This window comes from Erpetoichthys calabaricus, chromosome 8, assembly GCF_900747795.2.
Source record: "Erpetoichthys calabaricus chromosome 8, fErpCal1.3, whole genome shotgun sequence".
NCBI classification, from domain to species: Eukaryota; Metazoa; Chordata; class Cladistia; order Polypteriformes; family Polypteridae; genus Erpetoichthys; species Erpetoichthys calabaricus.
This window is the reverse complement of record NC_041401.2, coordinates 177189755-177215439: the sequence shown is the minus strand read 5'-3', so window position 1 is coordinate 177215439 and position 25685 is coordinate 177189755. Positions and strand designations below refer to the sequence as shown.

The 25685-nt window shown below is 40.9% G+C and overlaps 1 protein-coding gene across 1 annotated transcript; it reads left to right on the top strand.

The window, feature by feature from the left end:
• Positions 1-581: 581 nt before the first annotated feature.
• On the top strand, positions 582-25685 carry slc2a1a (solute carrier family 2 member 1a). The gene is made up of 12 exons (XM_028808398.2): positions 582-785; positions 2501-2599; positions 3868-4028; positions 8231-8355; positions 12226-12378; positions 12518-12643; positions 15235-15422; positions 15504-15614; positions 16972-17073; positions 18028-18103; positions 21670-21797; positions 25415-25685. Exons 1-12 carry the CDS (start codon positions 714-716, stop codon positions 25643-25645), a joined length of 1572 nt encoding a protein of 523 aa, XP_028664231.2. The 5' UTR covers positions 582-713; the 3' UTR covers positions 25646-25685.

Below are 25685 nucleotides of genomic sequence, written 5' to 3'. Positions count from 1 at the left end.
TCTCTCTTACGTGGTCTTCTCAAGAGGAGGCCACCTTCCCAGGATTCTACTGTTTATGTCCCCAGGACCTGAAGTGGCAGAACGTTCTTCTGACCTTACTGTTGGACCTGGTTGCCCTCACTGGGTGTGTTTTCTGGGCTGTGGATAAAGGAGAGGAGACCATTAGCAATAGCTCCCTCTCTTGTCTGGGAGTGGAACTGCTTATCTCAGCTGAGCTGAGCAGGAGGAGCCCTCTGGCATGCATGGATACGGATTTTTCCCATTCTTTAATAGGTGAGGTGTAATATATTGATTTTATGTTCTGTTTCCTTTCTATCTATAGAATCCATAATAATACAAATACTGTCTGGACTGACAAATCAGAGGTGGAGCCCCTCATGGGCTAGCAGTGTGGCCTGGTGGCTTACCTGTGAAACTGTGAATCCTGGTTGAACCCCACTGCCAAGTCACCTTAGTAGGGCATGTGACAGTGACAATAAAGCTGCTAAGATGTTACCAAAAAAGCAGACAAATTCTAGAATTGTATTAGCAGCTGCCCAGGATCCTCTTAAATAAGGATCTCTTCTCTTTTTTATGGTAGCTTTGCATAAATGCACTGTCTACAACCATAGAGAACACTCATTGTAATAAGCAGGTGATGAAAGGACTTTTTGCTCCGGTGAAATATTAATGAACTGATAAAGTGTTCAAAGTGCACTTTAAAGGTCACTTCGATGAAACCTCAGCAGCCTGAGTCGAGAATGGAAGACAAAGACGTCTCTGACACAGGTGCGGAGCAGAAAGGGGTGAGTAATTTCATCTGATCAGTCAGCCATCATTTAGCTGTCACTTTGGTCTGGGGCCGTTCACTGTATTGCAGTGTTCTGGAAATCAAATGAAAGGCATGTCACTGAGATCTCCTCCTGATGATGCAGAATTTAAATACCGGGTGTGAAAACCTCTTTATAATCAATGAAGAAAGGGGGGCAGAGGTGCTCAAGTGTGCACACCGTTTGCTTTTTATGCCTTCTGAGGGCTGTATTAATGATCCCTGCTTTGTTAAATCAGTAAAGAGGGACAACACATTCTACACAGGACATCTGGGGGGATATGAGAAAGGCACAGACAGAAAAGGGAACGGGGGGGGCAGAGACAGGTGGGACTGCAGTGAGTCAAGGTGCTGTTTTGTATGGCAAAGCCCCCTTCATGTCCACAACCGGGCGCCCAACAAAGACCTGCAAAGAGCCTGTTGGCAATGCTTTGTGAAATGTGTCCACTCGTATCACATCAGGAGATTATCAGCAAGTCGGGGGGACGTTGAGCTGTTGGCTGCCCCCTTGACTAATGGAAAAAGAAAGTTTGGGCCCTCCTTGCATTGTAAATGATAATCAGTACAATCACATTAAAATGACATCATTTTACATAGCGGTTTCCACATTTTGTTACACTGCTGGTAAAATCATTTAAACTCTTTATTCCCCTCATAATGCAACACTTAATCCCCAGAATGACAAAACAGCATCAGGACTTCAGAAATTTGGGCAAATGTATTAAAAATCAAAAACTGAAATACCCCATTGACACAAGTAATCCAACCTTTAACTCTGTACTTACTTGTGGCAGCCATTCCACCCTGGGTCATGACCAGCTTCGCACACATGGATTTGACGATTTCCTGTCATTCTTCTTTGCAGATCCTCTCAAACTCTGTCAGGTTTTCAAGTCTCTCCAGAGATGAACAATTGTGTTCATGTCAAGGTTCTAGTTGGGCAACTCAAGGACAGTCAGAGATTTGTCCCAAAGCCACTTCTGTGTTGTCCTTGATGTATGTTGTGGGTCTTTATCCTGTTAGAATGTGAACCTTTGGCCCCATCTGAGGTCCAGAACGCTCTGGAGCAGATGTTCATTAAAAATGACTCTGTACTTTATGTGCTCAACTTTCCTTCAACCCTGTCTTATCTCCCAGTCCTTGCTGCTGGTAAACAATGGAATGGTATTGTGCAGGTGATGTGCAGAGTCTGCTTTCATCCAGACATGACACTAATCTTTGTTTCATCAGGCCAGAGAATCTTGTTTCTCACTGTTTGAGAGTCCTTTAGGTCCCTTTCTGCAAACTCAGAGTGGGCCACCATCTGTCTTTAACTGAAGAAGAGGCTTCTATCTGGCCACTCTGCTATAAAGCCCAGATCAGTGGAGTGTTGTGGTGATTGTGGTCCTTCTGGAAGTTTCTCCCATCTCTACACAGGATCTCAGGAACTCAGCCAGAGTCACCATTGGGTTCTTGGTCACCTTCAGTCCTTCATGGGGTCCATTCACATACACTTACTCAGGGCCAGTTTGGAATTTCTAATTATCCTCACTGCCTGTCATTGGAATGTTGAAAGAAAAGCATAGCACAAAGTGAACAAATATCCACCATATGGGCACAACTTTAGAAAATTATCAAATGCAAATATGAACTTCTACAAAAGACGCACATTTCCAAAGATGGGTCACTGTATCATTTTTTGCTGTTTTTCAGAAATTAAGCCTTGTGCTTGCCTTGGCTACACTGGTGTCTGCGTTTGGATCTTCATTCCAGTATGGATACAATGTGGCGGCGATCAATTCTCCATCCCAGGTATGAAGTTCATCTGGTGTTGGTCTGACGACTCACATGGTGAACCACCTCGGCAGATAACTGTTATGATTTTGTAGTATTAGACAACCTTTTATACATATTTAGCATATTCTGTGGTTTTAAAATGCAAGGAATCCATTTCACAACTTTCTTTGAATTTTAAAAGTTGATTTTTGGTAACATCTTGGTTTTCGTTATTTAAAATGTGCTGTTTTTCAGCTCACATGACCTCAATCATCACCCAATGATGTACTGGACATTACTCTATAAATATGGAAGCTTTCACAATATATATTATCCCTAGGTGGATTCATCAATTTCAAAAGAATTTTTAGTCTCAACGTATTTCCCAAACAGGCGCTACTGGTAGGATTCTATTTTTGGTTAAGTTTGGTTTTTCTTTTGACTCCTGAGTATTGCCTTGTCCTTCTGTTCTTGGTAGTTTCATTTTGATCCCGCAGTTCTGACCCTTGCTTTGCCTGACCACATCTTTTTTTTCTTGTTATCATCTCCTGGTAACCTTTAGTGCTTACAATAATCAACGCGTCCTTAACAGATTTGTTCAAAATGAGTTTATTTCAAATTAAAACACCAACAGATAAAAGCATTGATAAGGAATATCCATCTATCCATCCATTTTCCAACCCGCTGAATCCGAACACAGGGTCACGGGGGTCTGCTGGAGCCAATCCCAGCCAACACAGGGCACAAGGCAGGAACCAATCCCGGGCAGGGTGCCAACCCACCGCAGTTGATAAGGAATAGGCAGATCATAATCAAGGGCCAGGGTGGAGGTCAAAATATGCAGCTAGAGAGAGAAATCGACAAAAGACAAACAAATACAAGGAAATATCAACCAATAACAATACCTTAATTGAAGCAGGGGTCAAAACCAGGGAATCCACACAAAAAGAAGAATAATGAATCAGAAACCAACTTGCCAACGCTGCAGTGATTAGTGCCACTTCTCCGATTATACAGCTGGGAAATTCCTCAGGCATATCATCAGGTGGCCCGGCCCCCTGAAACTCAGCCTTAAAGGACCAGGGCAGAAGACAAAACTATTACATATGTATCTTAGTGCAATGCAAAACTAAACAATAATGGAAGATCATAGTAATAAAAGTCATAATATTACATACTGCAACTACAAAGACAAACTGAAACCAAAAGCAGAATTAATTACATAGTTTTGAAAAATTAGATTTAAATAATGACAAAAGAATTAAATTAACAAAAAAATAACATTTCTTTCTTTCTTTCTCAAGTTCATGCAGTCCTTCTACAATGCCACCTACTTTGAGCGCTATAACAGCTACATTGACGACAGCTACCTGACACTCCTGTGGTCCATCTCGGTGTCCATGTATCCACTCGGAGGATTTTTTGGGTCTCTCATGGTGGCTCCTTTAGTGAATAAACTTGGAAGGTAAGATGTGGGGCACCACTTGCCTTTTGTTACTATTTATTATATATTTGGCTAACACCTTTGTCCAACGGAACTGACAAAAATCTGGACATATTATCACTCTTTAAAGGGTTTTATTTTTTTTTACATTTGGAGCACAGGCGATTTAAGTGACTTGTTAAGATTTATCCCAGGATGAAAAATATAAAACCTGAAACCTTCCCAAACATAGATAGATAGATAGATAAGGACACTTACATTTATTTAATACAATAAACTTAAAGAAATTAGCTGAAAATCAAAAGGTATTTATTTTATTTCAATAACTAATGCAAAATAACAAAGATAAACAGGAACACAGGGTGACACAGTGGTGTAGCAGTAGTGCTGCTGCCTCTTTACAAGGAGGCTGGTGTTCAAGTTCTGGTCCTCCCTGCCTGGAGCTTGCATGGTCTCCCTGTGTCTTTGTGGCTTTCCTCCAGTGGTCCAAAGACTTACAGGCGGATTGGAGATGCTAAATTGGCCCACGTGTGCGTCTGTGTGTTCACCTCATGATGGGCTGGCGTTCAGTCCATTAATTGTTCCTGCCTTGATGAGATTGGTGCCAGCTCCTTTGTGAGCCTGCACTGGATAACTGCATTTAGAAAATGGATGGATGGATGGATAAATAAGCAGAATAAACAGAAAACAAAGAATTAGCTGAAATAAGAAATTGTGACTAAGCAGTGGAAAAACAAAATGCTAATATAAAATCCTGCCAAAAAAATAAGCTGAGTCAAAGAAACGGGTCCAAAATGTATAATCCAAAGTGCCAAACTTTAAGGTGAAATCATCACATTAGTCATACAAAATGTCTCCAAAATTAGAAATAACCGATAACACTATACAGTAGAATGACCACAATGACACCCGGCCCAAGAAAAGAAAAATCAAACTATATATCATCAGCAGTCTACGATGGCTAGTGTGAGCAGCGGACTGGCACCCTGTCCAGGACTGGCTTCCCTTTGCATCTTAAATTAAACCAACAACCATGCAATTCAAAAAATACAAAGATTAAGATCACATACCGTTAATGAAATCACAACAATATAAAATAACAGATAATTAACTAAACAAGAAGCAGAATGGATAAATAATCCAGGAATATTATTTCAAAGAAAAAAAAAACTTGTAAGATGTCTTAAATAGGGTTTAATCTCAAAAGATTAGGAATACAAATACAGTATACAAATATAGGTATGTAAAGTGTGATGAAAGAAATAATCTAAAAGACAAAGATAGTAAATACTACACAGATACACCGTAAAAAATATATTAAACAAAAAGAGTATTGTTTTAAACAGAAAAAATCAACCATCAAAAGTTATCCAAACAATATAAGGGGAGCATTAAGAGGAGCAACAATAGCTAAGAGAATTCACCACAGACAAAGAGTAACAGAGCACATCACTAAAAATGAAATAAGCACATATCTGACAGTCACCATTGACACTAAAAGGATTTGTACCATAGAGGAAAAAAAAACAAACTGAGAAAATTGAATTTGAAGATACAATGTGGTCACATAGCAATACAAATAATGCAAAAATAACATATCATGTAATAAAAAAAAATCATAAATCAACATGAAGGAGGAATGTAATAGAATACCCAATTTTATAATAAATAGTGACAATTAGAGTAATTAAATAATTAACTTTAACAAAGAGGAACAATAAACAAATGAAAAAATGAAAAGAATATTTAATTTTACAATACCTGAAGTTGCATTTACACAACAATACATTGTGACCAGTGTGGCATACCACAAAAACTCGCCAGGGGTCACCACTTAATATACAAAGGAACAAAAGAAATAAAAACATAACAGATGGCTTTGTAACCCAGCAAAGGCCTTCCAGTCAGGAACACGTGGGTCGTTTTCAAGAGGAATCATTCAGGTGCCCTGTCCGCACTGAGATCCTGGTCCAGCATGAGCCGCGTCCCGCCAGGGCTGTCAGCTTTTATGGAGCCCCAGCCGGAAAGGGCGGGACCTGCTCTGGGCACCTTGGGCGGGATTAGGTGCCCCCACCAGATGTCTTCTCGGAGCTGTGCATGGATTAGAAGGAACAGTTAGTGACAGCACCCCCAAACATCCTGGAGTTAAGGCAGGAAGGTGATCCCCAGTGCACATACAGTATGGGACAATACAGTATAGAGAAATTATATACACATACGAATAATAAAAAAGAAAAATGGAAAAAGCAAAAATATATCCATGTAATGTAAATAATGTTTTGTATCTGATACAATGGGAAGAACTTCAGTCCTGTGAGATTCTACATTGAATTAAGTAGACTCCACTACAGAATGCCAGGAGAGGGCAGGCGGCCAGTGGTCCGAGGTCTCCAGGACTGCGACTGTGTTTGACTTTCTCTTTTACAATTTTAATCTTCTCCATAGTAGGCTGGCCATAGTTCACCAATTTTTTCATTAGTTTTTTCTTTAATTTCAAAAAGAAGGAAGAGGATAACAAAGTAAAAAAAAATTCTTATATATAAATTTGAACCTTCTCCATAGGTTGAATTCATAGTTCATCAGTTAATTAATGGACAGACATTGTTGGTTTTTATTTTTGTTTATTCAGCTCCCTCTTGTTCTCTGTGTGTTGTAAGACACTTGAGGGCGCTGTTGCCCCATTAAACTCAACAGACAAACGCTTGACACAGGGTAAAAACCACCAAGAAGATCCATCCATCCATCCATCCATTTTCCATCCCGCTGAATCCAAACACAGGGTCACAGGGATCTTTAATGATTTTCCTTCTTGAAAAACTGTGCCCCAAAGCACCTCCGCCACCATACACAGGCAAACACCAATCATCATCTCACAAATCTCTCCTCCACTCCTCTCACCAAGCTCTGTCCTACTCCCTCCCAACTCTGGCTCGCTTGCTGGGTCTCCACCAGTCCTTTTTATAGTCCTTTACCCGGAACTGCTTCTGTTCCTCCGTCCATGTGACTTGTCAGCACTTCCGGGTCAGATGGAGAATTATATTTTTCTTCAGCTCAGAAGTACTTCTGTGTTTCCATCCCCGTGACTTGGGAGTACTTCCAGGCTATACAGAACATAAAGATTCTCAGGTCTCCCTGCAGCATCTCCTGGCAGCACCCACAGTACCCAGCAGTGCTGTGAAGCCGAACTCCCTATCGGAATCTGGGGTACCGCTATGCTGCAAGGACATCTCCATCTGTCATCCGGGGGGAAGTAGTGTCCCTCAGAAGCTGCTTTGCCTCATCTTTCTCCTCTATGGGCATCCCAGCGGGGTTGAGCAGCCAGCCGTCTGCCACAGTGTCTTACCCAATCTGCATTTCTAGGTCCACCAGTTGTGCACAGTAATTAGAACATTAGAACATGAGAACACTCTAGTCGAGAACAGGCCATTCGGCCCAACAAAGTTTGCCAGTCCTGTCCACTTATTTCTTCCAAAAAAACATCTAGTCGAGTTTTGAAAGTCCCTAACATCTTACTGTCTACCACACTCCTTGGTCGCTTATTCCAAGTTTCTATCGTTCTTTGTATAAAGAAAAACTTCCTAACGTTTGTGCGAAATTTACCCTTAACAAGTTTCCAACTGTGTCCCCGTGTTCTTGATGAACTCATTTTAAAATAACAGTCTCGACCCACTGGACTAATTCCCTTCATAATATTAAACACTTCAATCACGTCACCTCTTAATCTTCTTTTGTTTAAACTTTAAAGGCTCAGCTCTTTTAATCTTTCCTCATAACTCATCTCCTGTAGCCCTGGAATCAGCCTCGTCGCTCTTCTCTGGACCTTTTCTAGTGCTGCTATGTCCTTTTTGTAGTAGTATCATCAGCACATGTATGTATTTGAACTGAGATGTAATGTAATGTTACGTAATCTTCTTCTTCCTCTTTCTTTTTTCCCCACGTCTCTGGGGGGTCTATCTGCTTGATCATGCAATGTAACGTAGCAATGGAGGTTCATTTTTCTCCATTCCTATAACTGTTTTGTAGATCCTTGTGCAGATCCTCTCCTACTTTATCCTTTCTCTTTTTTGTGCTAGCCAATGTTTCGTCTTTTTGTTGCACCAACTGATTTATTGTTCATCAAGTCACCAAGAGTTTTAAATTACTCGATGAATAATATGACAGGAACTGCAACTTATGAAGTGACAAACAGTGCCCTTGAATCCTTTCTTTATCTTCCACTGTAGGAAAGGAACATTACTATTTAATAACATCTTTTCCATTGTTCCTGCCATTCTGATGGGTGCCAGTGAATCAGCCAAGTCCTCTGAAATGGTTATAGTGGGCCGAGTCATCATAGGCGTTTGTGCTGGTGAGTTAAACAGGACACACAAAAATCATTCAAGCTGTGACTTATGTTGAAGTAGCCGCCATTTGAGTAAAAATGTGTTAAGAAAAGAGAGAAAGTCAAAGCATCTGGGATTTGTGGCTCTTTGCAATTCTTCATAAGGGCGATGCTACCGGACTTAAGGCTGGATCCGATGTCCACACATAATTGTTTTGTGTCATTATTGCATTAGATTTCATTTTTTTCTTTCTGTTTTCACATACATTTTAGTTAATGCCATTCAAGCTCACTGTCATATCATGCCATGTTCCTCCTCTGAAGGCTTCTGAGTGACTGGGCCTGGTTTGGGCATCACATCTTGGCACTGCAGCCCACCCACACCCTGCAGCTGTCCAGTGCGAGTCCAAGATGATGTCTGCCCTGAGCTATGCTGGTCTGCTATGTGCAGTCCATTGGTGCCGTTTTTGCACATCTATATAAGCAGATTGCCGTTCGTTCCACAGTTGCACTCTGATTCACCATTAGCATTTGTGGCGTGCCATCTTTTGGATTGTTGTTTTGTAACACATGTAGTAATAAAATGCTTCACATTTTTCATTCCAGTGAATGGCATATCGCAAACATTAGAACTGCCGTTGAGAATCTTTTAGGAAATGTTGTATAATTTAGGCAGCAGATAAACATTATTACTTAATAAAAAAATGAAAAACATGAAGAAAGTAAGAAAGAATGGCAGAGGGAGCACTGAACTCATTCAAGACCGCTAAGCATTCTGGGATCAGCTCTCATTAGTAAAGCAAAATGAGAGCAGGTATAAATAATGTAAAAAAAATATATAACAAATTCTGATAACAGCTATGAAGAAGGCCCACTGGCCTCCCACGAGCTGTGTCTGAGACCCCCGCAGTCATAAATGTAGCTTCTAACATGTAAGGGTCTGAGGCAGTTTGTTCATAATGCATTGAATTCCATCAGGATATTTTATGTAAATTAAATGATTATATTTAATATTTTTCACAACAATTTTTGTTATGTTGCGTTAAAAGCAAATTGATGGAGTTTCATGCATGTGCAAGATCACCTGGTAACCAGTGGATTCAGAAACTATTCGGACCCCTTTACTTCCTGCACACTTTATTGCACTGTAGATTTCATTTTAAAAAGATGCTTTTGCCGTTTTTCCATTACATTTACTTATTTGGCTGACCCCTTAAATCCAAGGCAACTTACAACATTTATGATAATATTAGTTCCATTTCTTTTTATTTTCCAATTGGCACTCAGGCAGGTCAAGTGAGTTGCTTGTGGTCACACAATGTCAATAGTGGGATTTGAACCCACAGCCTCAGGGTTTGAAGTCCAAAGCCTTAACCTCAACACCAGACTGACTGCTCTTTCCCTTCAGTCTACACTCAATAACACATAATGACCAAGTGAAGACCTGTTTACAGGAAGGTTTCCTCAAGTATTTGGACCCTTTGCTGTTACACTCCAGATTGTGCTCAGGTGCATACTGGTTGATTTCATTCTTCTTGAGACCTTTCTAGACGTTTATGGGACTCCATCTGTGGCAAACTGAATTGACTGGACATCATTTAAAAAGGCACACGTGGACCTGTGTATACAAGTTCCAAAAATTCACACTGCTTGTCAGGACAAAAAGCAGGCCATGAACTCTGAGGAACTCTCTGTAGACCTCCATGATCCAACTGTGGTGAGGCACAGATCAGGGCAAAGGGATCAAGCTACTTTTACAGCTTTGAGTGTTCCCAGAAGCACAACAGCCTCAATGATCAGATAAAGGAAGAAGGTTGGAACCACCGGGACTCTACCTAGAGTTGGCTGTTCGATCCAAACTGAGTAACCAGGCAGTAGGTGACCAAGAACACAATGCTCACTCTGACAGAGCTTCAGAATTCCTTTACTGAGATGAGAGAATCTGTCAGAAGAACAACCATCATAGCAGGACTCCATCAATCCGGTGTTTATGGTAGAGTGAAGACTAAAGCCATTCTTGAGTAAAACGTATATGACAATTTAAAGGACTCTGATACCATGAGAAAAAAGATTCCCTGGTCTGATAAGACAAAAATTGAACTCTTTGGGCAGAACTCCAAGCACCGCGTCTGGCAAAGAACAGGAAGTCATCACCTGCCTAATACCATTCCTACTGTGAAGCAGGGTGGTACTGGGGGTGCTTCTCAGTGACAGAGACTGAGAGACTGGTCAGAATTAAAGGAAGGATGAAGGCAGCCAAATACAGAAAGGTCCTGGAACAAAACTTGCTCCAGAGCACATGCAACCGCAGGCTGGTGTAATGGTTTGGCTTGACCTGAAGCATACAGCCAAGACGATGCTGGAGTGGCTTTGGGACAAGTTTCTAACTGCCCTTGTGTGGCCCACCTAAAGCCTAGACTTGAATCCCTCAGAACATCTGTGGAGAGACCTGAAGATGGCTGGTCGCAGATAATTCACATCTAGTCTAATAGAGCTTGAGAGGATCTGCCAGGAGAAATAGGACCAACTGACCTAAGAAGACTGGAAGCTGGACTTGCTGTCAAAGTACTGAACTAAAAGTGGGAAAACTTGATTTTTAATAAATTTGTAAACATTTCTGAAAACATGATTTCACTTTGTCAGTATATGTCACTAGGTGTAGATTGATAGTCAGAATTGCAAATGTATCCATCTCAAGTTAAACACAACGTGAAAGGATCTCAATACTTCCTGAATTCACTGTATCATTTCAGTGATAGTACAATTAAAATAAAATAAAAGCACTGATCTACTAATTTGACAAGTAGTTAAGGTGATTAGTATTAATATCATAATAGGCAGTGTAATTTCCAAACAATTGCATGGAAAAAGGCATGCTACTGTTTGAGAAGTACAGCGGGTAGCACTGCTGCCTCAGAGGCCCAGTATCCTGGGTTCAAATGCCATGCCTGGTCGTGGAGTTGGCACATTTCCTCTGTGTTGGAGTGACAAAAGCATGCTGGGTGGGTGAAGTGGAAGTTTCCAGTTAGCTTAGTGGGTGTGTAGGAGTGGACCCGATGATGGACTAGTGCACCCTCTGGCAGTATTCCTTGCCTTATGTCCAGTGCTGCCAGGATGATCCTGAAATTGCTTTATTTTGTAGTTTTTCTCTTTCTTCATCATGTAAAGCACTTTGAGCTACATTGTTTGTATGAAAATGTGCTATAGAAATAAATGTTGTTGTGGTCTGTCTGTCTATCATACAGTGCCTTTCATGTCTATCTATCTATAGTCAGTCAGTCATTTTTCAACCCACTATATCCTAACACAGTGTCATGGGGGTCTGCAGGAGCCAATCTCAGCCAGCACAGGGCGCAAGGCAGGGTGCCAGCCCACCGCAGGACACACACACACCAAGCACACACCAGGGGTAATTTCAGATCACCAATGCATCTAACCTGCATGTCTTTGGACTGTGGGAGGAAACCAGAGCACCCGGAGGAAACTCATGGGGAGAACATTCTATCTATCTATCTATCTATCTATCTATCTATCTATCTATCTATCTATCTATCTATCTATCTATCTATCTATCTATCTATCTATCTATCTATCTATCTATCTATCTATCTATCTATCTATCTATTATATAGTGCCTTTCATATCTATCTATTATATAGTGCCTTTCATATCTATCTATCTATCTATCTATCTATCTATCTATCTATCTATCTATCTATCTATCTATCTATCTATCTATCTATCTATTATATAGTGCCTTTCATATCTATCTATTATATAGTACCTCTATCTATCTATCTATCTATCTATCTATCTATCTATCTATCTATCTATCTATCTATCTATCTATCTATCTATCTATCTATCATTTGAAGTGAAAGTCTGTTTTTTTCTCAGGTCTCTCCTCCAATGTGGTCCCCATGTACCTGGGAGAGATGTCACCAAAGAACCTGCGTGGAGCCATTGGTGTCGTGCCACAGCTCTTTATCACCATTGGCATTCTGGTGGCCCAGATCTTTGGACTAAGGAGCATACTGGGCAATGCAGAAGGTGGGACGTTATGCAAGGCCTTTGTAGAGCGACTGTACAGCATGAATGAACTTTGTAAACCTGCCATTCTTCTCTCCTTTTTATGTTCGCCCCAGGCACATTTTTAAGCTTTTTGATCATTTTGCTACTTCTCCCACAGGATGGCCTATCATGCTTGCCCTCACTGGCATTCCTGCAGTTATTGAACTTCTTGTTCTGCCTTTTTTCCCTGAAAGTCCAAGATATACTCTCATTCAGAAAGGAGACACGGATAAGGCCAGGAGAGGTGAGTGCAAATTTTACTTGTTTTAATAGGAAAGTCTCTGAGGGATCTCCTTGAGAACTCACTTTGTTGTCAAGGCTGATTATTTCTACCTTCAGTGGCACTGCTCTGCCTAATATACAACACTAAAATATGGCCAAGTCCAGGGTCAGTTGGCAGCAGTTTGTCATTTTTGTGATGCTAATGAGGTTTTCCTATCTTCAATCTCTGTTCCTTTGCCAAGCTTCTTGAGTGCATTGCCGCCAGCCGATTCCAATCACAAATGGCATCTAATTATTTGTAAGAGGAATTCCAGTCTGGGTTTTGTGATAACCCTGCACTGTCAACTCGTGCTGTGAAGGAATTAAATGACCTGAAAGTACCTGCTGATTCAGGCCATTTGAATTTCCTAATGCCCCTTCATCAAATTACTGTTATGTGTCTGGCAGGGTGTGCTCCATTTTATGTCTTTTTGTAATTTTTTATTTTTTGTTAATAGAGCTTCCATTTATGTATTACTAAGGAAAAACTGGTGGGCTGGCGCACTGCCCGGGGATTTGTTCCTGCCTTGCGCCCTATGTTGGCTGGGATTGGCTCCAGCAGACCCCTGTGACCCTGTAGTTAGGATATAGCGGGTTGGATAATAACTGACTGACTAGAGTAAAATGCTGACCTCTATCCTCTGACAACAATGTTTGGTTATATCCACTGCTTGAAGTGGAAAAAATAATTATGTATTTACCTTAATATACATGTTTATGTTTGTAATATTTTGTATGTAACTGTTACTGTACTATGTACAGGGGTTTCAGACCCCTCCATTTTTTGCATACTTTATTATGTTGCAATTTTAATTTGAAATGTTTTGCCATTTTTGCCCATCAGTCAAGTCTACACTGAATAACCCATAATGACAAACTGAAACATGTTTTCAGAACAGCTTGCAAATTTATTAAAAATGAAAGACTGAAATCTCTCCTTCATGTAAGTATTCAGACCCTTAATTCAGTACTCTGCAGAAGCCCCTTTGGCAGTTTCAAGTCATCTTGGGTTAAGTCTCTACGCATGTGCACACCAGATCCTGTCAAGCTCCATTAGACTGGATGAGATGCAGTGGCGTAACTAGGGGCGGGCAGAGGGGGCAGGCAGCATATTTTTGGGGGCAGCATTATTGGCCAAAAGGCTCAGTACAATCCATCTGTAAACAGCAGGGTTCGGAAAAATATCACTCATGAATGATAAAAGTAAAATTCTCTGATTTTTATCCACAAATGCTTCAAAAATAATTTTCAGACTGTCCTTCTGTGACAGCATCAGACACAGCAGTTGAAATTTATGAGGCAATAACAAAAATAAACATAAACATTACACTGATAATAATTTCTAGGAAGATAAACAACTAATTTACAATTTAGAATTTCGTTTCGTTATCAATCCGCATGTGTTCTTGCTCTGCACAGAGAACATCCCCACCTATCACTTGTACACTACACTGGCTCTGGTTTTCACAGCGTAATTATATTAAACTAATAATTAGAACACGGCTTATCAGTGCGTCTATACTGTATTCTTGTCTAGTTGATGCTTATAAATAATTACTGTATATGTGAAAAATTATTGCTGTTTCTCTATATATGAATAAATCTATGCAAAATTGATCTTAATTTTTCTCTATACATCATTTTAATTTTCTAATTAAATAGGTTAACATATTCAGATATGTTGGAGGGCAGCAAATTCTAGCACCGAGGCAAGCGGCATGAACTCGAGCTACGCCACTGATGAGATGCATCTGTGAACTGCCATCTTCAGGTCTCTCCACAGATAATCTAGGTTGTTTAAATCTGAGTTTTGGCTGAGACACACAAGGACACTCACAGATTTGTCCTGAAGCGTTTCCAAAGTCGTCTTGGCTGTATGCTTTGGGTCATTGAGCCTGTCTAAAGTCACGTGTATTCTTCCTCAAGGACTGCCACTGAGGAGCACCACCATAACAGGATGATGCCACCACCATGCTTCACCGTAGAGATAGTATTGGGTAGTTGAATTTGTGTCCAATCAGATCAAAGATCTTTTTTCCTTCTACTCTCAGAGTCCTTTAAACCGCCATAAGCCTTGTTCCTCAAGAATGACCTCTGTCTAGCAACTCTACCATAAGCACCAGATTAATGGAGTGCTGCTGAGATGGTTGTTCTTCTGACAGGTTCTCTCATCTCAGCAGAGGAATTCTGAAGCTCTGTTAGAATGAGCATTGGGTTCTTGGTCACCTCCCTGATTAGAGACCTTCAAGCCCGTTTACTCAGCTTGGTCAAACAGCCAACTCTAGGAAGAGTCCTGGTGGTTCCAAACTTCTTCTATTTCACAGTCCTTTAAATGGCATTGTATGCCTTTACTGAAGAATGGCTTCTGTCTAGCCACTCTACAGTAAATGCCTCACTGATGGAGTGCTACGGAGATTCTCATCCTTCCTACAGGGTTCTCTTATCTTAGGACTTCTGTATTATACATGGAAAAAGTGGATCTTTCCACCATTTCATTTTCTGAAGCCACTTCCTAGAAATGAGTTTCAGTTTTTAACAATCTCTTAATTCTTTTGATTGTATTGACTCATTCAGATCTACAGAAGCTACGGAACAGGGAAGATGTCGATGAGGAAATTGAGGAGATGCATGTGGAAGATCAGTCCGAGAAAGCGGAGGGTCGTCTTTCGGTACTCACTCTATTCTCATTCCGCTCCTTGCGATGGCAGCTCATTTCTGTGTTTATAATGAACATGGGCCAGCAGCTATCTGGGGTTAATGCGGTGAGTGAATGTTGTTGTTAAGGGAATGGCCTCCTTGGGTCTTTTATTAAAAATATTGTGTTTTATGCATTTTCTTTCCAGATCTATTACTATGCAGACAGCATTTACCTTTCTGCTGGAGTGGAGGAGAACAATGTCCAATATGTGACCATTGCAACAGGCTCGATAAACGTCATCATGACCCTAATCGCGGTGAGGCCTTTAGATACTGAGCCTGAATATTTAGATTCTGCTTATGAGACTGAGGCTGCATGTGCCATGAATTCACACAAATTTGGTCATTTTGACATCATAAAAAAGTTCATGTTATATTGATGTTTCTTTTATATTTATTAAGCTGAAAATGGTGGCAAATGTTGAGAAGTTTATTTCTTTATTTCTGTGGTTGCAAGGAGTGTTTGATAATTTGCCTCAGGCAGAGGCGGCTTTAGGGGTTTGTGGGGCTGACGGCTGACCAACCCCACGCGGGGCCGGTTACGTCAAATTCTTTTACCGGTATGTGTGGACTGTATGAACATATGCGTGAATTTAATAAAAATAATGTTAACATACACCGGATTTTCTCATTACAGTATTCAGGATGAATTTTTTGCAAGATAACACGCGGACTTTATCAAAATATAACGATATAATCTATTAAAAAAAGTGCAATTCACTATTCATGACAATACCACAACAGTGCGAAATGTGATGCGTTGTCATCCGTCTTAAGTGGTTTATGCTCCTCTCTATGTAGCACAGATTGGGTTGTGACAGCGACAGCCCCCCGAGTATATAACGCTGATCCCTTGCCTCATATTTCATTAGTCATAGTGATGGGAGCTTGGGAAGCGCAGAGAGAGATACAGCGCTCACAGTCTAATTTTATCTCAGGGAGGCACAGTCTGCTGCCTCACAGCTCAGGTCACATTTTTAGCCACAACACTCAGTCCAGCATAGTTGGCAGACACTTCCCTGGCCCTCAGGGACACTTTAAAGACCCTTTCACCACTATAACCCACTCAAAACTAGTTCAGTTTTTCTTTTCTTTTGACTTCAATGCATTTTGCAGAGTTTGCCCAAACTCAAACATGTCCATGTTTTTGCCAAACTCGAGGTGAAGTGAATTCAGCGGGGTCCGTTGATCACTACTGATGACTGTGGATAGTTCATTGAGGGGCCCACCCACTCACACTGGGACAGTTTAGAATTTTTAATGAGTCAAATTACAAGGACATCATTGAGCCTGCCATGAACTGAACTTGGGTCCAAGTACTAGACAATATGTTTAAAAAGAGCAGCACTAGACTTTGAAGATACAATATGTTATTGTCATCACTGGATATCATTCAGTCGTCCAATGGAGTTTTATAAATAACATGGAGGAGGAAGACGTAGGCCAACCTCACAAAGACTGAAGATTGCACTTGAATTATGGGGCTTCCAATGATCTGGGTGTGCTATAAACGGAAAGGTTTGCTCCCTGCTAAATGGGTAACTCCACAGGAGGTGCACCTGATAATTACTTCATTGTTTTGTTTTATTGTTTTTTCTTCATATTCTTATCCAGGTTTTTATCATTGAAGCCTCAGGAAGAAAATTACTTCTTCTGATAGGCTTTGGGATTTGCTGTGGTGCTTGTACTGTCCTGACAATAACTCTCCAATTTAAGGTGGGCAGTCTGTAAGTCAAATTCATATTTGTAAAGGTAGTAATATTTAAATTATCAAAAAAATACACTGTTCAAAAAATTAATGGAACACTCGATCATCACAGTCTTAACACCAAGTCAGTTATACTTTGGAAGCATAAGCGATTGTGAATGAACTTCACTTGCTTTGGTGCAAATGAAAGGGACAGCAGAGGCAACAACAAGACAAATCCCCCAAAAAGAGAATGGTGGCCACAGACAATTCCGCACTCCTCATCCTTCCTGACAGATTCTTCTCTAGTTTTGTGTTTTACTGTTTTCCAAAGATCTGTTTTCACTTCGATGTCAAAGAGTCTTTTTCTGCTGATCAGTGCCAAATTAAATCCACTGTCATCCAATGTTGTATAACAATAAAATGTGAAAACTCAGAAGGGGGTGAAGATTTTTATAGGCTCTGGATTAGCCCATAGGCTAAAGGAATAATCCTTGAAACCAGGACTATCTGTAAAATATCAAGGTCATGGCATTCTATCCCAGAATAATTGACCCGTAGCAGGCACAACATAAATCTTCCAAACTGTCTGGTCAACTGCGGTGGGCTGGCGCCCTGCCCAGGGTTTGTTTCCTGCCTTGCACCCTGTGTTGGCTGGAATTGGCTCCAGCAGACCCCCGTAACCCTGTGTTAGGATATAGCGGGTTGGATAATGCATGGATGGATGGATGTTTGGTCAAGGGCGCCCAAGAATAACGCCACATGCCGTCACCCTGTAAGACCCTGGATGCTTTTCTTTATTCTTCAAGTTGCAGTGCCAGCACGACAAGGCCTCTCACCCCTAAACTTTAAGTTATAATAGCCTCAAGTGAGTCTGACTGGCCATGATCTTTACAATTTCTTTTGCATTTTAAAGTTCCCCAACGCTCCAAGTCACCAGTACCTCCCACACACAATATGTTGCACCTTTTTGTCTTTTACAGGAAACTGCCACGTGGATACCATACCTGAGCGCTGCCTGCTTAATAATCTACGTGATTGGACATGCAATCGGACCCAGTAAGTCCTGCGCACCAGTCTCATCTGACTGATTGGGACTGGAACGCCAACACAAAAGCAGTTTCATTATAAGAATCAAATCCAGCTCCTTCGCCATTTTAGGTGTTGGAGTAATATTTGGGCACAGCTGGCATAAGGGGTGAGACGACAAGGCAAATTGCCTTGGGCAGCACTTTGGTCAGGGTGGTAATTTCATACTGCTGATTTTTTTTATACATTACAAAATACCAAAAAATTATAATTTTGTATGAACTTTTTCATTTTTGCACTTTAAATCCTTTGCTGATTATTTTTATAAGGAGTTGTGCTGTGTAGCCAGAGGCATTTTCATCATTCATCAGAGAATCTTTACAGTTGGTATTTGATTGAATGTTGAAGGTGTGTTTTATACATACTTATCAATTTTTCATTTTTTTAATACTTTTGGAATATGAAGTGAAAGGAAAGTGGATGTTGTCACACAGAAGTCATACCATTGAATGCGAGTTCCTTCATTTGCCTCATTTCCCATGAGGGTTTTCAGAGTTTTGTGGCTGACTGTTGTGAACGATTGGAGTCAAACAAAAACAAAGATTTGGGGATTTGCACCGTATATTGTCGAAGAGTGATCACTTAGGACGGAAACCGGTCTTTTCTGCAAAATAACAAAAGATAAACGAGTATGACAATCAGGTTGGTTTTATACAGAGACAGAAGTGAGGTCATCAGGGCGGGACAGCAGTGAGGTCATCTGAAAAGGAAGGAAAGTGACGAGTTCTGGTTTAGTCTTCCGTGGTTCTGAAAGACAAAAAGCATTAATGCTTGTTACCAACCCTTTTCCTGGTGTCTTTTACACCCCGTGTTGGACCCTTTGACTGTCCCCTAAGCACGCGTTTGTGACACTGCTCAGTTCCAATGAGGTGGTTATGCTTTTGATAATTAGGCAGTGAGCAGACTGCCTAATTGACACACGTTGGCACTGATGCCTCATACTAGGAACACACTGGCTTGAAATCCCAGGCTGGTCGGTCAGTCCCTGCATGGATTGTTCTCCTGCATGCCTGGGCTTTTCCTCCAGGAACTTCATTTCACTCCTGCATCCTAAAGACATGCATGTTCTGTTAAGTGGCCTCATGTAGCTGTGTCTGTAAGTGTGCCTTGGAATGGACCGGAGCTACCAACACAGGCAGTCGGTTAAGTGGGTCGGACATTTCAGTTTAAACTTAGATTATTTAGTGTGCTCATACTTATGAAGAAATGAAACATAAAGGCAGAAACATCAGTCATTACACAAAATCTATTTTTTATATATATACAGGGTAGTGTTAAGTCCAAATTCCAGCCATCATACAAGTAGGTCAGTTAAATCCTGAAACAAACCACTCCTTAGGAAAATGATGTCATAAAATACATGAATGAACAATAAACACTTAAATAGCTACAGTGTAACATGGCACAGTTACCTTACACAAACTGTAATGCTATGCTTTTTTATTTTATAACTGACACAGTAAATAAGTATTATTATACATTATTACTATTATCTGCCATCGTCTTGTGTTCGAATCCTAGTGACTCGATGAATTAAAGATCTGAAAAGAAGTCAGTTCTGTGTTTGTCCAGTAAGGTCCTCTAGCATCATCCCAATAGTTATTGTCATCATGTCCAGCCATCTGGTTGCAGGTCGCCCTCTTCATCTGACTACTTTGATCTTCCCAAACATGATGTTCTTCTCCAGTGGTCTCTCTCTACTTACAATGTGACCAAAATAACTTCATAACTTCATCATTTAATCTCTTCCAAAATTGATTTGTTAGTTCTTGTGGCAATTCATGACACACACAGAGTCCTTTTCCAGCACCAAAGTTCAAATAAATCAGTCTTCTTTCTGTCTTGTTTCTTCAGTGTCCTCTATCCTTAGCATCCTTCTCCCAATATACCCAGCATCTCTCCTCTGCACATGTCCAAACCAACGCAATCTCGCCTCTCTGACTTTGTCTCCCAACCGTCCCACTTGAGCTGACCCTTTAATGTCCTCATTTCTAATCCTATCCATCCTCGTCACACCCAATGCAAATCTTAATATCTTTAACTCTGCCACCTCCAGTTCTGTCTCCTGCTTTCTAGTCAGTGCCATCGTCTCCAACCCATATAACATAGCTGGTCTCACTACCATCCTGTAGACCTTCCCTTTCACTCTTACTGATACCCGTCCATCACAAATTACTCCTGACACTCTTCTCCACCCACTCCACCCTGCCTGCACTCTCTTTTTCACTTCTCTTCCACAATCCCCATTACTCTGTACTGTTGATCCCAAGTATTTAAACTCATTCACCTTCGCCAACTCTACTCCCTGCATCCTCACCATTCCACTGACCTCCCTCTCATTCACACACATGTATTCTGTCTTGTTCCTACTGACCTTCATTCCTCTCCTCTCTAGAGCAAACCTTCAACTGTCCAGAGTCTCCTCAACCTGCTCCCTACTCTCACTACAGATCACAATGTAATCAGCAAACATCACAGTCCAAGATGACTCCTATCTAATCTCATCTGTCGACCTGTCCATCACCATTGCAAATAATAAAAGACTCAGATCCAATCCCTGATGTAATCCCACCTCCACCTTGAATGCATCTGTCACTCAAAAACAGAGCAATAAAGTTAAAAAATATCTGGAAATCCAATAAATCAATGAAACATAAGTAAACTCACCAACTCCCTAGCATGTTTAAAATGAACCATCAGAAACCTTTTTAAGACCCTCTGGACTAATAGAACAGAAGGCACTTCCTAGCAGAGAATAGCAGGTGGACCAGCCTCTTGCAGGGAACCACCCACAAAACCCGCGGAACATAACAAAGGCAACTGATATACATAGTGTAAAGAGACAAAGCACAAAGAAAGTGTTTTGGAGCACCTTGAAGACCATATATTATCAGATGCAAAGGACGTCAAAGAAAATGCATGTTAAGCTCAAAAGGGTTGAGTCCTAGATGGTGTCATTGCCATTTTTGAGTCATTCTGGGAGAAAAAGGTGGGCCCAGGTGGGCTGACATCAGAAGTGACGTTATAGGTGGCATTGTGTCCGTCGTCCTTTCTGCAGAGGGGAGAGGAGAAAAGCGAACGTTATTGAGTAGCGCCACCTCATGTCCCGGAGGAGAATTACAATCTCATAAGCGCTTGAGCTGTTCCCAAAGCACATGCGTGTGACAATAGACAAGACCAAAAATAAAGACTGATGTATTAAACATAAATAAAAGAATCCAAAATAAACAAAGAGACACAAAACATGAATTTGAACACCAGGCTGGCTGAACCATGACATGAACAGAGAAAGTCAGACACGGTCAGTCCTCTGCCAACTAATCTGGGTATTCTATAGTAGAGTCTGGGTCGCGTGGGCTGTCCAATCTGATGACAGGATCTTACCATCTGGTGATTTAAAGCCCCTCAGTATTTCAGATGACTTTTTCATGGGCAGGAGAACACCTTGACAGTTCCACGTAGTTCTCCACCACTAGGAGGGTCTGCCTGAAACCCCTAAGGATTTTTTTTTTGTTTTTTTCTTTCTGTCCCCCCAGGCCCCATTCCTTATGTGGTGACAACAGAGATGTTCCGCCAGTCCTCTAGGCCTGCTGCTTTCATGGTTGCTGGTTCTGTCCATTGGCTGTCCAACTTCACTGTAGGCCTCATCTTTCCATTCTTGGAGGTAAGATCTCAGCAGCCCTCTGTTGACAGTTTCATTACAGTAGTTTTAGTTATAGTAATATTAATTTTATCCCATGTACAGAGCACAGTGAACTTTTTATTGCATATCTGAAGAAAAAGCAACAAGCCTCCCTCACCATGATAAAAAAGAATGAATTCAAATTCAGAATTTCATTTTGGTGAACAGAAATACACAAATCTATCAAAGGTTATTCATGCCAAAATTAAATGCCATCCAACGTGTTAACTACATTGAAATGCAACACATATGCAAGTGGGACATTTAATTTTTATCACGTCTCCAATAAAAACATGTCAACCAAATGATCAATTGCTTTTCACTACGACATGAAATTTTGTTGTCAGTTTAAAATGCAATACAAAAGCACATTGAATTTCATTCATGTCCATCGATTGCATGTCATAACTAAAAGCACAGAGGATGTCTTGCATTTTGCTCGGCGTATATTGCATTTTGATTAAAGATTGCACTTTAATCATGACTAAATGAAATGTAATCAAATGACCAATCAGCATCAAATGTTGGGGCAAGGGCGTCAACAGTTGGTGGAAAATGCATTCCAATCTTGAGTGTGTTGTACCTGGAAAGAAGATGAAGAGGGAGTTAGTAAGGCAGGGGATCTGCCATCTCGTTGAATGAATGAATAGGTGGAAGCTGACAATATTTACGACAATTTCATTCTCTTGCATGTCGAAAGAAGGGAAAAGCCATAAAATATCATTTATCATGGAATTATGAATAAAAAGCTATAAAGAAACAAACTCTATAACTCTAAGAAATGTTTCCGTTATTCAGTATTTAGTTAAAACCCACACCTCAACAATTTGACCACACTGCTCAATTTAACATTTACTATATACTGTAAAAAAAACAACTTTAGACAACTTAACATTAGAGTAAACCTTTTCAGTGAGACTGTAGCAGTAGAGGTGTGTGTCCACCTCTTGAACCCTCAGGTACCACTTCAAACACCAGATGAAAGTACAAGACTTCTTTATTGTACTATGATCACGTGCACAAAGCACCCTCCACTCCACACTACTCATATAACTATCACAAATACTCACAATACCAATAATACTCTCTCCTCCTCGCCCAGACACTTAGCCACCCTACCTCCCAGCTCAGCTCAGTGTACTGGGCTTTCCCAGAGTCCTTTATACACCCTGACGCGGAGGTGTTCCTGCCCAACAGTCCACAGTTCCTTATTCCTTCCGGGTCAGGGTAATACAGTAATTCCTCGCTATATCGCGCTTCGTCTTTCGCGGCTTCACTCTATCACGGATTTTATATGTAAGCATATTTAAATATATATCGCGGATTTTTTGCTGGTTCGCGGATTTCTGAGGATAATGGGTCTTTTAATTTCTGGTACATGCTTCCTCAGTTGGTTTGCCCAGTTGATTTCATACAAGGGACGCTATTGGCAGATAGCTGAGAAGCTACCCAACTTACTTTTCTCTCTCTCTCTCTTGCGCTGACTTTCTCTGATCCTGACGTAGGGGGATTGAGCAGGGGGGTTGTTCGCACACCTAGACGATAGGGACGCTCGTCTAACAATGCTGAAAGATTATCTTCACGTTGCTACCTACTGTGCAGCTGCTTCGTGAAGCGACATGCTGCAGGGTGCTTCGCATACTTAAAAGCTCAAAGGGCACGTATTGATTTTTGACTGTTTGTTTTTCTCTGTCTCTCTCTCTCTCTCTCTCTCTCTCTCTCTCTCTCCCTGCTCCTGACGGAGGGGGTGTGAGCTGCCGCCTTCAACAGCTTTGTGCCGCGGTGCTTCGCATACTTAAGAGCCAAACAGCTCTATTGATTTGTTTGCTTTCCTCTCTTTCTGACAGACTCTGCTCCTGATGCGCACTCCTTTGAAGAGGAAGATATGTTTGCATTCTTTTAATTGTGAGACTGAACTGTCATCTCTGTCTTGTCATGGAGCACAGTTTAAACTTTTGAAAAAGAGACAAATGTTTGTTTGCAGTGTTTGAATAACGTTCCTGTCTCTCTACAACCTCCTGTGTTTCTGTGCAAATCTGTGACCCAAGCATGACAATATAAAAATAACCATAGAAACATATGGTTTCTACTTCGTGGATTTTCACCTTTCGCGAGGGGGTCTGGAACGCAACCCCCGCGATGGAGGAGGGATTACTGTAGTCCTTATCTTCAACCTGGAAGCACGTCATCTCTCCTGCTCACGTGACCAGGACGTACTTCCAGGTTATAGGGCACACATAAGTCCACGGGCTTCCCGACAGCGACTCCCAGTGGTCCCCAAGGTATTCAGCAGGGCTGTGTATAAAAACTACATAGTCCATGAGGCCCTGCTGGAATTCGGGGCCCGTCCATGCTGTCGGAAGAGCTCCTCCTGGTGGCCTGGGGGTGAGGGCCGGAATAGGAAGCCGGCAATCCACCACAAGACTTAAAACATACTTTTCGCCATTTTAGTTAAGCACTCCACAGTCCACATCGACTAAACTTGTGCTCACCACTAGAACACAAAAGTGTTCGCTAGCAGAACGCCTCTTTTCCCCAGCTATCGACGCCCATTGCCCCGCCTTTTGACACTGATTGGTCACTTGATTGCGTTTCGTTTCGCCGCGAATAAATTGTGGTCTTGAATCAAAATGCCATACACTCGAAGCAACCCCTAAGAAAAATGCTAAATGTCTGCTTAGTTTTTAGTTATGACACACGGTTGATGGGCATGAGCAAAAATGCGATACATTTTAAACTGACGATAAAATTGTGTGTTCTAGTGAAAAGCAATCGATTGTTTGGTTGATATATTTTTAATGACGACACGATAAAAGCGCACTTTATCTATCCCACTTTACCATCTATGAAGAATGATAAACAATACATTTCAAGTTTATTAGTCTCTGTCTGGAAATGTGAACTTGCATACTGCATATTATGTTGCATTTCAACATAGTTAACACATTGGATTATATTTAATTTTGGCACAAATAATCTTCAATACAAATCAATTTGCCTGACGTACTCCTTTATTCTGTGTCCATGTTGCCTGTGGTGTCACTGCAATAAACAATTGAGAAAGTAAATCAATAAATATATAAAGAAATAAGCAACACAAAATAAATTTCATAACACATTTATATATCTATGCTCACATATCATTGTGTTTTTATTTACTTAGAATCACATATCACTATACATGTATTTATTTGTGAATTTATTTATTTCGTTTTGTCTGAAATATCCCACCGTACCAATGCTCCAACTGATGCCAAGTGTTTCAGGCTTCATATTAATAAAAGTGTTTTAGGCCTCTGTTAAATATTTTACAGTTTTATTTTCCAGCACAGTTGCTTTTCTCCATCATTTCCTCTGGCTTTCCCAGTTATGCGCCTCTTATCCCTGCGCACACTGCCAAAGCACTCCATAGCTAAGCTAATATCAGAGTTACCATTGGTGAGATGGCAGTTACTTCATGTTCATTCTGTTGCTTACGTCATACTTTCTAACATTAAAGTCAAATGTTACTCAAGAGTGAAAGCCTACTTGATGAAGTAAAGATGACCCAAATCTCAACCTGAATGTGACATGTTGTCCCCAATCATGTGTTCTCTCAGAAAGGTCTTGGCCCATTCAGTTTTATTGTCTTTGCTGCAATCTGCCTGGCAACTCTGCTCTACATCCTTATGATTGTTCCAGAAACAAAGAACAAAACATTTCTAGAAGTCAGCCAGCTATTTGCCAAGAGGAACAAAACCAGAATAATCATGGAGATGGAGAGCACCTCAGTGAAAGTCACCTCAGATGGTCCTGATGGTAACAACGTTCTGCACATGACAACTTTGTAATTAGTGAATACTGAGAAAGTTAATAAAGTTAACAAAATTT